This window comes from Natator depressus, chromosome 1 (genome assembly GCF_965152275.1).
Source record: "Natator depressus isolate rNatDep1 chromosome 1, rNatDep2.hap1, whole genome shotgun sequence".
NCBI lineage: Eukaryota > Metazoa > Chordata > Testudines > Cheloniidae > Natator > Natator depressus.
Window position 1 is genome coordinate 259382744 of NC_134234.1, and position 15726 is coordinate 259398469.

The 15726-nt window shown below is 41.8% G+C and overlaps 1 protein-coding gene across 1 annotated transcript in view; it reads right to left on the minus strand.

Moving 5' to 3' along the window:
• Nucleotides 1-1759: 1759 nt before the first annotated feature.
• The window catches only part of UBN2 (ubinuclein 2), a 99511-nt gene continuing 85544 nt past the window's right edge, over nucleotides 1760-15726 (minus strand). The window contains exons 15-17 of the mRNA XM_074941746.1: nucleotides 7087-7333; nucleotides 6108-6197; nucleotides 1760-3542 (exon numbers count right to left, since the gene is read on the minus strand). Coding sequence (XP_074797847.1) covers nucleotides 3493-3542; nucleotides 6108-6197; nucleotides 7087-7333 — 387 coding nt within the window. The 3' untranslated portion in view covers nucleotides 1760-3492. The remainder of the gene's footprint in view (nucleotides 3543-6107; nucleotides 6198-7086; nucleotides 7334-15726) is intronic.

Consider the following 15726-nt stretch of genomic DNA (forward strand, 5'->3'; position numbering starts at 1 on the left):
AAAACAGATGTTAAACCCACAGCATCCACTCATGACTTGGTGACTCAATATTACTAACGCATTTTAACAGCAAAATAATAGAGAATGATGGGCAAAAAATAATGATTTAGGTCATCAACATCTATCTTGGGGAGGTGGAGAACACAGCAATAATGATCCAAATTATTAGAAATTTTGCAGGTTGTGGTTCACCTAGCCTAGCTCCTTTCTCTATTTGCAAAGTTCCCAGAGGATTTAAAATTGCTACCTATGCCTTTTGGAGCTTTGGAACATGTAGCAGAAGGCATTACCCAAAGGGTTTTTAGCATCTAAAACCTGTGTTTGAAATTATTGCTTGCATTATTTGAGGCTCAAAGTGAGCTTGATAATCCAGCTCACGTACAATCCCCAAATTAAGATCAGCTGCCCAGAAAGACAGCTCAACTGGCTCTTATTGCTTGTGAATACTGAGGGTTTAGTATGTACAACAGCTTATATATATTACCAAAGGCCCTTAAAAATAGTAACTCTTGAAAAACAGCTTAAACAACAAGTTACTGTGCAAGGAGTAGTAAAGTGTATTAGTCTAATTTTGCACTGGGATGTTGCAGATATCCTTCACTGCACATCTGCTCATGCTCCCCCGTTCTGCAAAGATCCCGGGAATTACTCTGTAGTTATCTTTTGACCTGGCCTTTCTGGGTTGAACAAATGGGAGCATAGAGAAGGGGTTGAAATACAGAATCTTTCTCCTTTGGGTCGCTTGATTCCAAAGTGGCCCATCAGACTGGTAGTGACTAAAAATAGTTACTGTTTCAGTGGCCTATATGAAGTGAGTTTGTGACCTCAGTTCAGTTTCACATCATACAACTATTTCCAAAACTAGTACTAATATGCCTTCTTGTTACCATTCTCAACAAACAGGCCAACGATTGAATGGGCTGTGGAGACTGAATTCCCCTCTCAATCCTAGAGATGATACTCTGCAAATGAGGCACACTTGCGAAAGAAAGGAAACTTGTGCTGTCATTGTCTGTGCTGTACGGATAAAGGGCTCCAATCTCCAGGACTGTCAATTGTGTACCTGTCACTAGATCTAGAATTTCACTTAAAAAAAAAAAGTAGTATGGAAGTAAAGGATGGCAATATGAGTGAGACACTTTGAGGGAGGAAGTATAGAAGAGGGCAGAGTTCTCTTGGGGTGGGGGTCTTTTCCACATATTTCTGCTGGGTGGCTCTCCACTTCAGCCCCTCAGCTACATGCATTATTAGAAGTGTGGTACGTTTGGCATAGGTCAAAGAATTCTGGCCTCACAGAATCTGCTTCCTTCCTCCCTTCCTGGGGTAAAATCACACAAAAGCAAAACTTGGATGCTACCCTCTGAATAGTTAATGGAGTCTTATGCCTTGGAGAATTTTCATCTGAGTAGGAATGCCAGGGTCTGTATGAATATATACACCCTTTTTGAAATTAACCTTGATGCTAAGAGTTGTAATTTTGTCTAACCAACATGCCACCTACAGAACACTTACATTAGCAGAAAAACACAATTTGCCTAGTGCCACAGGGGTGAAATTCAAAACCTAATGGATCTTATTTTGGTTCAATCTGTCCTTTACAGAAATTCCTTGTGCAAAATCCTTTATTGCTGGGCTCAACCCAACATTCATTTATTTTTATATGATATATACAATATATATTATTTTAAATTCACGTTTATATATAATTTATATATATATAATTAAAGAGATCTAAATAGAAAAAAGAATTGTTGTCTGGTCTTAAGAAAAATAGTTCACATGTCAAAGAAAATGGAAAGCTAAAAGTTGGTCTAGCAAAAACACTAGAGATTTAATAGCCAGAGGTCAAAGTTTGTACTTGGAAGGTGTGAGGTGACCGTCAGTCACAAGTACAATCTCAGATCAGAACTACTGGAAACTTCAAGACAGACTAGAATTCCAGCATCTTTGATCACAGGGATATACTGGATTTGCAAGAGAAAGGACCTCATATCAGAAACTGTGATATTCCAGATCAGAAGATCCCATACTTTCTTACTTTTACCTTGCAATTTCTGCCATGCTTTTCTTTCCGCTTATAAAAAGATGGGACTCAACAATAAAGTTTTAATCTAAGAACCTCTTCTGTCCTATTATCAAAAGTGCAACGTGTACTAAACGTTTCCTAAACATACAAATGGACTACCCAATATATTGCTATCCAAAAATGAAAGCCAGCCTTGCTGTCTTGTAATACCATGCAGGGCAGAGTTCAGGTCATGAGTACCCCAGGCCAGCAGGGGCCAGGAATGCTAAAGAGACAACACATTCAGCCCCAGGAGGAGAAAAGGCACCCCAGATTGCTTTTGAACGATTCCTCTTTGGCTAATGCTTGAAGCAGTATAACTTGGCTCTGAAGTAAGCCGCATCCAGCTCTCCTGAGCTGAAGGGTTCACTACCATGTCTAGCTTTTGAAAGTAGTTCGATGGAAGAGGGAACGGATCCAGCAGGGATGAGGAAGTGCCCTTGTGTTTTATGAAGGATGTAGATTCTACACGGTAATAGCAGAGATACACAAGGAGAACCAATTGAAGAAATGAAACAAGTTTAAGGGTGGAAAACCATAGTGTCCATCTTCCAAAAAAATTAGGTGTGGGGAGATAAGAATGCTGTCTGATCTGAAACAAAATTTAGATTCCATTTTATGTAAAAAAGACAGCATTTTTTCTTTAAATACCAAACATTCTGTGCTAAAATTAACTTGGGAGTAGAGACTAATGTAAACCGCTCTTTACTCTTCTCCTGCCTCTCCAACAGGATTCTCTCTTTGAAAGGGAGCTCTGCCTGGGGAGTAATGAGACTGCTTTAGCCACAGTACCCACAAAACCAAACAGGGCCTGTATTCATTAGGCTTTTCCAAAGAGGTAATGTTGGACAAATGTTTGTATCAGAAACTATCTGTGGAAAGTTTATTCTTATTTACGTCACAGACTGCCCAAGCAGCAGACCATCTCTGGTCTGTACTACGTAAGGTCCACAACCCTATGATACACTCAGGGCCCATTTATATTCTTTTGCATTCTTTTGCAGGGCCCATTTATATTCTTTCAAATTGTTAAAGTGGGTGGCTTCCTACCTCCCAGGATAGATGGAGAAATTTACTCCATTGCTCCTCATGCTTCCTCCTTATCATTAGGCATTACCCAGAAAGTAAACATTGTGCCACTGTGGGTTTGACAACTGAAACTTGCCAGTCAGAATAGATTTTAAAAGGCTGAGTTTCTTTAGGTAAGCTCAAACTATGATCAATCTGCATGAAAGCCTTTCCTCCTTTTCCTCCTCTATTTGATCGAGTATTTTCTTTTTCTTCTTTCCTCCCACCACAGTGCTTGGGATGAGAGTATGTAAACATTGACAGAAACAGCAGCCCTGTGACCATATAAGCACTTTCCCAACTGGGCAGATTCCATCAGCCAATCAGAACCGCTTCATGCTCCCTTGCTCATCCAGAAGTCACTGGGTTTTCCGCTGTAACTTAGTGTCCCCTTTACTTTGGCCTCCATCTGGAATTTGGGGGTGGGGGTAGAAGGGGGAAAGAAGAGGAACAAAGAAACACAGGTATAAAGTTCTCTTGTGATTATGTGAGTTACACTATAAATAAAGCAACCCGCACTGCAGAATACTGAACTGTGTTCCTGTTGGTTGCCCCAAATAGGTGAATTCCATCAGCTAGTGAGAGTGCACAACTGTGACTTGCAGTAAATGAATGTACTTGTTTGCACCAAAGGCTGTGACTGACTGATAAGTTGTCTACAGGATGTGGGCGGCTTCTGGTTATTTTTTAAAAATAAAATTTAAATTGGGGATGCCCAGCTCAAACACTACTAAAATGTGCTGTCTTCATGGAGTGGAGGATTCCCTCATTATCTTCTCACCAGCTTATTTAATTTGCATTAGAATTGTTGATGCTTAACACTCAGCACAAGACACTATTCTTTCTTGAAGTAACAGCTAAATTGTCATTTGGGAGAGTGCTAAGTCTAATCCTCAGGTTCTCTAGCATTCTTTGCAATAAAGCATATAAAAATCAACCTATGGTACTTATTGCCACAAGGACTTATTGAAGCAAACAGATGAGTAAGAAAGGTTGAACTGCTTTCACAGGCTCTTGAAACAGCCTAAAACCTGTCGAGCTCAAATAAATTTGTTAGTCTCTAAGGTGCCACAAGTACTCCTTTTCTTTTTTCCTAAAACCTGTGGAGCTGAGCATTGTGTGGGTGGAGTAAAGAACACTCCCAGCTCCACTCTGCCCACTTCAGACCCCCATTCCCTGTTTGAGCCACAACTCATGAAGTAGCCAAGAAAATTCCATGTCCTAAATTGCACGATCCTTTACAACTGTGGAATGATTTTTCAGCCATGCTGAGCTTGTGGACTGTAACAGGGTGTAGCAGGGTCCCCCTTGGTCCTGCCTCTGCTCTGCTCCGAAAACCACTCAGAGACCCTCAGGTTCAGCAATCACTGGTGCAGTTTATTTACTGGGTGCAATCCCACCACCACCTCACTCTACACAGCTTGGGGTTTTCAGCCTTGAGGATTCCTTAGCCTCAGCACCCGGAAGGGAAGAGCTACCCCTCTCTGGCTTCCCCCCTTCCTTCCTCTGGGCCTGTATATAGCCACAGGCTAATAGTCTGGCAGCTGTTTCCCCTTTCCCAATTAGGTGCAGGTTTCTCTAGCCAGCTCCAATTTACCTCCCTTAATTGGAGCTGGCATGACAGAGGGCCACTGCTCTAGACCAGTTTTCAGAGTAGCAGCCGTGTTAGTCTGTATCCGTAAAAAGAGAAGGATTACTTGTGGCACCTTAGAGACTAACAAATTTATTTGAGCATAAGCTTTCGTGAGCTACAGCTCTAGACCAGGGGTGCTCAAACTTCATTGCACCGTGACCCCCTTCCGATCAAAAAATTACTACATGACCCCAGGAGGGGAGCCTGAAGCCTGAGCCCACTCGAGCCCCACTGTCATGGGCAGAGGGGCCAAAACCCAAGCCCCACTGCCCCAGGTGGGGGTTCCAAAGCTGAAGGGCTTCAGCCCTGGGTCGGGGGGTCAGTAACCTGAGCCCTACCACCTAGGGTTGAAGGCGAAGCCCAAGCCCCAGAAAGTGGGGCTCGGGCTTTGACCCTGAGCCCCAGCAAGTCTAACATCAGCCCGGGCGATCCCATTAAAACACGGTTGCAACCCACAGTTTGAGAACCTCTGCTCTAGACCATACTGCCTTAAAAAAAAAAAAAAAAAAAAAAAATCAAACTAATCCTCTCAGAAGGGACAATATTTGTCTGAGCTAATCTGTCAGGAGTTTTCAACCTCCTGCTCCTATTGGAAGTATGAGGTGTTGTACGTATACAAAGGAATTACAGAAAAATCAAGAAGCTGGTAAATGGAAGTTCAGTGTCACCTCCAAAGGGGAAGAATGGCTTCACAAATAAGTCCCTCATTCATCTTGTAACCAATAAAATTATTTAGTGGGTACTAATAATTCTGTTTCATTGCAATCTTTGGTCTCTAGCTTCCAGTGCAAGAAAGTAATTTAGTATTTAGCCTTAGATGGAGTTTACCACCAGCTTTGGGCTGCATTCCCAAGCAACCCGACTCCAAGACGACCCGGTCCCGGCGCGCCGGGGGCCGCTACCGGCCTCACACCGTCCACAGGCTGTGCCTCGATCAGAAGGACTTGGGCCCCCGAGAGCAGCACCGGGGAGTGGGTCTTCTGTACGCCACATTTCCCGCGCCCCACCGCGGGACGGGGATTCGGCGCTGGGCTCTTCCCTGTTCACCACCTCCAAGATTTTTGACCTTTTGAGTCAATAGTAGTGACAACTTATGAATGAAAGACCCACCATTCCATTTCCACACATAAAACTGCAATAGCATGTGCACCATTTGCCATTACTGCAGCCTGAGAACATTCCAGCCACTTCCTTTGTTGTCTTCGTTATCTTCAGATCATCATCAATCTGGTCCCCAGTAAGGAAGCTGAAGCCCAGACAAATTCTCAGGCCAAAAGCATAAATTTGGCCTTTAGGTTTTTAACTTCTGTGAAAGGGAGGAGGGAAAAAGGATTTCCTTACCTGTGTAAGCTTGCTGCAAATGAGCAGGCAGAGGTGAATGAGACAGTGTTGCTGCATGCTGGGCACCTGGCTGCAAACCCTTCAGTAAATCTGAATGAAATGAAAAGATTGGGGAAAAAAGCAGGAATTCAAATCCAATGTATACAAGAAGGCTGTCATGTTTAAAAACAGCAGCCTCTTATTTTCAGAGCTATGTTGATGGGCGCTACATAAATAACTAGATGCACATCAGCACATTCCCATTACTTGTTTTAAGCCATACCCCAAACCTTAAACGAGATATCAAGAATTACGTGATAGTGCTATCACATGTGGGATAAAGGGCCAATGGGTTAACATCACCAAAAGTTGGTCCATTCAACCATGGGTTTATTCAGTACCTGTGCACAGGGCACGTTAGAGATGCAATCCTTTGGGCTGTTTCAGTAAACAGAAAGGCCCTATTGCCTCCAATAATAATCCAAGTGGAAAATCTAAAGGCTTTTTCTACACTAGGAGATAATAAATCCTGTCCTGGTCAATATTCTCCCTTGCAGTTAAAAATGGTTCTAGTATCAGAGGCTCTGTGTGAGCTGCTACCGAGGGGAGCATGGCTGTGACCTAGACCAAGTGTCTCTGCATTACCAGTCTTTTGATTAATTGCTTTGTAAAACTTATAGCACAGAAACTACTCTAATAAAACTGTGTTCTCTCTTCTAAAAAGGTGGGACAAACTAATACAAAAAGTAAGTTCAAATCCCATTGTATACTATGTACATGTTAGTGCTGGTCATCATCTTGAAGAAAATTGTGACTAATTTTTAGAATCATACACAATTACAGAATTATATAACACATTATAACACTGTACTTTGCCCAGTCCAACTTTAAAGTAACTCAAGCAATGGTGTTTCCATCACTTCCTTCCCAATTTGAGTTCGCAAGTGGTGAAGTAAGGACGCTGAATTACACTGCAGTGTGAATAACTAGCTTCACTTACTCTGAGCTAGGCTGTGGTGGAAAGCCGCTGAGGTAGATCCCGAGGTGGTTGTTACTCCAGCTGTGTCCGTCCCAAAGCCAAGCAGCTCCAAGGGAAATTGGAAGGGTACAGTCACAGGAACAAGGCCACCCAGCATCCCAAAAGGAGTCAATGGTGCAGATGTCACATTCTGATTGGTTACAGACAGGGGTGATGTCATAAGCGTCAGAGGTGAGGCATTTGCCAGTAATGATGCTCCTGCTGTTGACTGTACAGAGACAGGGGTTACAAATAACAATAAGCAATTTTTTGAAAGTATTACTGTAGCACCTAGGAGCCCTAGTCATGGACCAGGACCCACTGTGCTAGGTGCTGTACAGACACAGAAAAAAAAATCAGTTCCTGATCCAAGGAGTTTACAATCAAAGCCCTACTGAGACAAAACCAAGAATAGAAAGTTAACAAAATTTAAAGAATTGAAATGTTTTTGTTATATCTGGTGTTCCTTAAAATACCAAGCTTAATTCCTTAAAAGTATCTGCTATCAATGTTTGAGTTTTTCCTCACATTCTTGGCTTGTTATATAAGCACAATTTTCAATTTTATAAGATTCAGGCATAATGACATTCTTGTTCATCTCTTGTGATTGCCTTCAGTCTAGGCATAACACCATTTCTTTGCTGGTTGTACACGAGGAGGAGGATAATCAGAGCTCTAAAAAGAGGAAATTTCCCATTAATTTTTTGCATTGTTATTTTTAATCTAGTAAGAGTAGCTCTGAATTTTTTGGAGATGTGGAACCTCTTCCCCTTCAAAATATATACTTTAAAAACACTGAGTACACTAGTAGATTTTTTATTTCTTAACAAGATGTTTACAATAAGGAGTCCTGAAAACCACAACTATATTTAAAAATGGCTCCATTTCAAGAGATACATGGCACTGCAAATAAGTGGCCATAATCACACTAATGAGAATTTCAGAGGGAAGGCAGAAAAAAAAAAAAATCTTGCTCAGAGAAAATATAATCTCTGCATACCATCTGATAATCCAAATTACATTTGTGTTAATTTCATCTCCAGGATGGATGCAAAAAGAGCCAAGAATATTCAGGTTTCAATACCCTCCAAAATGCATTAATTAGCCTGCCATCTAAATACCAGCAACTGTCCAGCTCATTCACCAATCTTCCTCCTTCACCAAATAATTCTTGTTCATTCAAGAATCAAGGTAAAAAGGAAAAACAAAACAAAACAAGAACAAAAAACAGGAGAGCCTGTCTGAATGGAAACCAACATGGATATGTAACAGGCATCTGAGTCACAGACATGTACTGAATATAGTACGAGGAAATAGGGTGTTTTCGAATAGTAAATTTGGATTAAATACATAATAGTTTTAAAAAGTGAACTGAGATCACCAAGATGTAGGGGAAATCTCCTTGAATTTTAGTAGAGACTCTGGTAGGAGAAACCAAGTGAGGACAGTTCTTGAAAGAATGGTGAAAGCTTCTGCTAACTACATCAACAACAAAACTAAGATGAAGGTGGTTAAAGAAAATACAAAGCAAGCAAGTGAAATGCTAGAATACCTGTTGTCCCAGAAGGACAAAGAAATAAGCCTGATTGTTTATGGAAAGCTTTATTTGTACTAATTCATTTGGACTAGCCTTAACAGTGAAAGATCCTAACTAGACGGAGGCCTACTGCATCCCACAAGAAACAACAAACAGGGATAACAATTGCTTTTCATAAAAGAAAGTACAATTCCTGCTGTGGAGTTGTCAAGGTTCTTTCCCCACTCTGACCTCTAGGGTACAGATGTGGGGACCTGCATGAAAGACCCCCCCTAAGCTTATTCTACCAGCTTAGGTTAAAAACTTCTCCAAGGTACAAACTTTGCCTTGTCTTTGAACAGTATGTTGCCACCACCAAGTGTTTTAAACAAAAAAACAGGGAAAGAGACCACTTGGAGACGTCTTCCCCCAAAATATCCCCCCCCCCCGAAGCCCTACACCCCCTTTCCTGGGGAAGGCTTGATAATAATCCTCACCAATTGGTACAGGTGAACACAGACCCAAACCCTTGGATCTTAAGAACAATGAAAAAAATCAATCAGGTTCTTAAAAGAAGAATTTTAATTAAAGAAAAGGTAAAAGAATCACCTGTAGAATCAGGATGGTAAATACCTTACGGGGTAATCAGATTCAAAACATAGAGAATCCCTCTAGGCAAGACCTTAAGTTATAAAAAGACACAAAAACAGGAACATACATTCCCTCCAGCACAGCTTATTTTACAAGCCATTAAACAGAAGAAAATCTAACGCATTTTCTAGCTAGATTACTTACTAACTTTACAGGAGTTGTAAGGCTTGCATTCCTGATCTGTTTCCAGCAAAAGTATCACACAGACAGCCATAACCCTTTGTTCCCCCCCTCCCCTCCAGATTTGAGAGTATCTTGTCCCCTCACTGGTCATTTTGGGTCAGGTGCCAGCGAGGTTACCTAGCTTCTTAACCCTTTACAGGTGAAAGGGTTTTCCCTCTGGCCAGGAGGGATTTTACAGCACTGTATACAGAAAGGTGGTTACCCTTCCCTTTATGACAGGAGTCTTTAAAAATAACCCATATATCATATGCAAAATCACTTAAGTCAACTGTTCACTGCCTATATAATTATAATCACCAGTTCTGCAAAGACACAGAAGTCATATGATAATTCCCTGCCATTGCACGGGCCTTAGGCATTGGTGCACCTCGGTCCCTCCTATTCTCTGCCTGTGGCACATGGTCTAATTTTGGTTGTTGGCTTTAGTGTGTGAGTGTTGGTGGCCTGTGATATATAGGAGATCAGGCTAGATGATCTGGTGATCCCTTCTGACCTTAAACTTTATGACTCTAATCTCTTCCAACCGTTCTCTTGTGAAATGTCTGAGAAACGGAGCTGAGCTTTCCAGCACATTCGAAAGTAAACAAATCCAGGCTCTGGCAGAGCAAAGGGCAGGGAAGAACATTCTGGGACTGAAGACATATACAGAGAGAGTTCCAGCTCAAGTGCCTCTGATCTCACCTACAGCTGCAAGGTACAATGAAAGAGGTGAACTCTGGTAACTCAGACCCAAGCCATTTACAGCTTTAAAAGGTCAAAACCAACAGCAGCTCATGAAGTAGCAGTAGTAGAACGAGCTATCAACATGAAGCTACACTTAATAATCAGGCTGCCATTATTTTGGACTAGCTTCAGCTTTGAAGTGCCAACACTGAAGCGTGGTGGAGAGTAGGCTGTGTACAGATGGTGGGCTTTTGGCGGTACATAAGGTTCCCTTTGGACTCCGAAGAGGATTCTTCTCTCGGCAACAATGGTGGAGCGGTACCCACTTCTGCCTCCATATGGTGCTGGGAGTCTGGGGACCAGTGGCATGCCAGAGATAGGGATGCTGGTATCAGGTATGGCTTGCTCCTAGATGGTGCTGGGGGACCCAGTGCCAGGAAGGTTCCTGATGCACCCTGTTCCCTCCTGCTTCCGGTCACTGGAGCTGGTAGGTCCCCCACTGGGGTTGACGGAACCAGAAGAGAGGGAAGGTCCCTAGCTGCCTGAAAAGCCTGTGGGGTCAATGGCACCATCAGTCCATTAGCACCACGGTGGCTTCCTTGTGTTGATGGAGGGTCCCGCACCAGGCTCAACACCCTCAGCATTGGTCCGGGGGTAGAAGAGTGGCCCAGCCTGGGTCTCATTAAACTCTGTTCTCTCCACTTGCCTCTCTTCTGCACCAGCAAGCGCCCTCTCTTAGTGCGCTGCTTCTTATGCTTCTTCCTTAGCACTGGACATGGAGAATGGCAACGGGAAGAGCTCATTGTCAGGGGAGCACTTCACACCGATGCCGAAGTACTCTGATCCAAATCGGAGTGGCTTGGCTCCGAGACAGGTCTGAGAGCGGCTTCCATGAGGAGAGCCTTCAGTCTGATGTCCCCGTCTTTCTTGATGCAGGATCTGAAGTCCCAACAGATCTGGTACTTGTCCTTCATGCGAGCGTCGCCTAGCCGCCTTAAGCAGTTGGACTGCGGGTCACTCACGGGCATAGGCTTGCAGCCCAGGGACTGGGGCATGCCGATCCCCTGGGGCGAAGAAGACCCTCTACAATGGGAACTAATTATTCACACTAAATATATACACTAAAACTACTTGAAACTATATACACTACACTATGACAACCACAAATGTAGAAAAAGTCTGAAAATCACTAGCAAGAAGCCTTTCTGAAGTAAGGAGGATTGTTCCAACAACTACCATGGGTGGTAAGAAGAAACTGCGAGGGTGCGGGGCCAGCAGCACTCCTTATACCAGCGCATAAGTGTGTGGCTCCAGAGGGTGCTATAGCAGCCCAATGGATACCATTAAGGGAAAAATCTCCAGCAATGGTGCACACACCCCTAAGATGGAAGGGACATGAGCAACCACTCAAAGAAGAAAAAGTACTTTTCAAACATGGCTGCTAGGTGCCAACACCACCATTGCCATAGATTTTATGGCCAGAAAGACCATATTTTGATCATCTGTGGTGACGTCCTGCACAACACAGCCCATCCTCCTTTTAGAAGGATATTCTGTCTTGATTTAGTTACTTCAAGCAACAGAGAATCCACCAATGGCTAATTATTCTAACTTAAAATTTTGTGCCCCACTTCAAATCTGAATTTGTCGAGCTTCAACTTCCAGCCATTTGATCTTTTAATGCCTTGTATGCTAGATTAAAAAACCCTCGACTCTCGGAAATCTTCTTCCCATGAAGACAGCTAGACAGCGATCAAGTTATCTGGATCCAACCATCTCTTGGATAACCTAAATGGATTGATCATTAATGTTCCACCATAAAACTGATTTTCCAGACCTTGAATTGTTCTTGTAGCTCTTTTCTGAATCATTTCCAATTTGCCTTTTTTGAAGCATGGACATGGAACTGAACACAGTAGTCCAGTAATGGTCTCACTAATGCCATACATCCCTTCCTACTCTACTCAATATTCCCCTGCGTACATTGCCTTTGCTTTCTAAGTAGTTGCACTGCATTGTGAGCTCACATTCAGTTGGTTATCCACCATGACCCTGAAGTCCTTTTCTTCAAGTCACAGTTGCCCACAATACATTTTCCCATCCTATAAGTGACTTATATTCTTTGTTCCTGCATGGATTTAGCTGCACACACGTTTGAGTAAGCCCAGCTTACTATACAATCCACATTGCTCTATAGAACTAACCTGTCCCCATTATTTACTGCTCCACTGATTTTAGTGTCATTTACAAACTTTACCCACAATCAAGTTTCCTTCCAGATCATTGATAAAGATATTGAATACTTACTCAAGATAGTTAAATCCAAAGCAGACTGCAGAGTTACAAAGGAATCTCACAAAACTGGGTGACTGGGCAACAACACGGCAGATGATAAATGCTGATAAATGCAAAATAATGCACACTGGAAAACAATTCCAACTAAACATACAAAACAATGGGATCTAAATTAGTTGTCAACACTCAAAGATCTTGGAGTCATTGTGGCTAGTTCTTTGAAAACATCTGCTGAATGTACAGCGGCAGTCAAAAAAATTAACAGAATGTTAGGAATCACTAGGAAAGGCACAGATAAGACAGAAAATATCAATGCAATTATATAAATCCTTGGTATGCACACTCCTTGAATACTGTGAGCAGTTCTGGTTGTCCCATCCTAAAAAAGATACATTAGAATTGGAAAAAATACAGAAAAGGGCAACAAAAATTATTAGGAGTAGCTTCCATATAAGCTTCCACATAAGGAGAGATTAAAAAGACTGGGACTGGTCAGTTTGGAAAAGAGATGACTGAAGGGGGATATGATAGAGGTCTATAAAATCATGAATGGTGTGGACAAAGTGTTATTTACCCCTTAGGTCACCCAATGAAATGAATAAGCAGCAGATTTAAAACAAACCTAATGAAGTACTTTTTCACACAACACACAGTCAACCTGTGGAACTCACTGACAGGGGATGTTGTAAAAGCCGAAAGTAAAACTGGGTTAAAAAACAAACAATTATGTAAGTTTATGGAGGATAGGGCTATCAATGGCTTCTAGCCAAGATGCTCAGGGACACAACCCCACTCTCTGGGTGTCCCGAAACCTCTGGCTGCTAGAAGCTAGGACTAGACAATGGGATGGATCACTCAAATTGCCCTGTCTTGTTCACTCCCTCTGAAGCACCTGGCACTGGCCACTGTCGGAAGACAGAATACTGCACTATATGTACCACTGGTCTGACCCAGTATGGTCATTCTGACGTTCTTGTGCATAGTACTGGACCAAAAACAGATTCCTATGGGACTCCACTAGAATTACTGCCTTTGGACTCAGATTCCCCATTTTCAATTCCTTTGAGAGCTATCAATTAACATGTTTTTAATCCATTAAATATGTACAGGATTGATTTTGTATAGTGCAACATATTTTAATCAGAATGTCAAGTGATATCAAGTCAAATACCATTTAGAAGTCTAAGTTACTTCAACTACCTTTGTCAATCAAGCACCCTGTCTGATCTGATGGATCAGTACAGGATTGTGTATGTAACTTGGACCACTAAGGACAGAGTTCAAGACAGTTACATTGCTTTTTTCCCCCACCTGATCTCAGATTGGTCATACAAGAAAGCTTTGATCTTCTCAACAAGAGCTCGGTGGACAAAGGAGACAAAGCCTCCATACTTAATCTGGAGAAGCTAAAATAATCAGAATGATCGCACCCATAAGGTATGAAGGTGTATGAACCACTGTCAACTTTCTGGTATCACTCATGGCTGGCTGGCTGTTTTAAGGGCTGGAGGAGGGTTATAATAAAATATAAACTTTCATTTAAAACAAGTTACTAGCTTCCCTCATTGTAAAGAGAACCTTCCCAATGTGAACTGCAATTCTGTCCTGAATCTACAGACAGACTGAACCACCACCACTGCAAAATGTGATCCCCCTTATTATTCTGAAACCTAGTTGTATTCATCCTTTAAATATTGCTGTAAATGTGTCACTGCCAAACATAACATACCTCTACCCAAAGGGCTCATCAACTAAAGGCACAAGTGAAAACAAGAGAGGGGAGGAGACACACTTAGGGTTTGGCCACGAAGCTCAAATGTTTCACAGAATATATTTTGGCTTTAGTACTTTCTTGATATAGAAGTTGAGGGGAGATTATTGTTTATTAATGGGAAGGGTATTTCAGACCTATGCGGTGGTGCAGAAAGCAGCAAAGAAGGTAGTGGAAGGAGATGAAGACAAAAAAGACCAGGGTAAAATTATTGAGAACCATTAAGGTGAAGAGAAGCTTGAACTTCATACAGGAAAATAGCAGGAAGTAATGCAGAAATTCAAGAAGCAAGAGACATGGTTAAGAAAAGGAAACTGCATTTTAGATTAACTGGAGCAGGAAGATATCAGAGTCTAACAAGCTGGAGAGAAGGTTACAGTAACTATGCGGACATTCAAATGGTCATCATTCACTATTTCACATTTTGGAAAAAAAAAAATCAAGCCAATGTAGTTATGCAATGTGGCTGTATGTTCATTAATTGGAAAAGACATTCCATAGGAATAAAGCTTCCACCCTTCAGCAGGTAATAGCTTAATGGAGAAAGCATCAAGTATGAAATACCTATTCTTCCAGGAACCACAGGTTCATATTCTTACAGTCAACTCAACCAGCCCCCTATCCTTCTGAGACAGATAAATTGAGCGTCAGGCAGTTTACTTTCTGTTGATCTGTAGAGAAAACCTTAATAATCAAGCTCCTGTCTGCTTCATGAGCATTTCAGTAGATTGTGTGTATTTTTACATGCACTGTACTTTAACAAAAAAGTGCATGTGTCGCGGAACTGAAGCCTTTAATACTTTGTGTATATCTGGTACACATATATAATACATGCTTTCATTAGTTGGAGTTATATAATGTTGTATATGGTTCTCTTGATTTGTTGTGCAATAAACAGCATGTTTTAAAAAGCGTATCGCTGCCTATGACAGATAGCATATATACCCATCCCCACAACAAGCCATATGTTGTAAAATGCCGCAGCTGTTTAACAGAAAGTAAAGAAAAGAATCTTTCTAGGTGTAACTGTAGGACTAATTTTTGGTTTAGGCAGGCAGAACGTAATTACCCTAATTGGAATTTGGCCAAATAACCAGAGCTATTGTCCCTATTCTTCAAAAAGTAGCATGGAATCTTTAACGGTGACGAGTGGACAAGCGATCTGTTTTTACATCCCATTCAAAAGATGAGACTTCTGCAGCAATCCAGCCCCTCACAACAGGGTGCTGTGCTACTGGTACAGTAACAGCTCAGTGGGAAGAATATCATCAATCCTTTTTCTTTTCTTTCTTTTTTTTTTAATTAAACACAGAAGCCTGGGTATTCTTTAATAAAAATTAAAGACTGAATTTTGCTCTTATATAAATGCTTTTCATCTGTAGATCTCAAAGCAATTTACAAAAGGAGGTATCAGGTCTACCCAGCGAGCCAGTGGCAGAACCGGAAATGGAACACAAGTCCCAGTTCAGTGTTTTATCCACTAGGCCACACAGTCTCCCAGAAATGAGTTGTTGGATCTCCTCTTTGGAAGTTTCTAATGCAA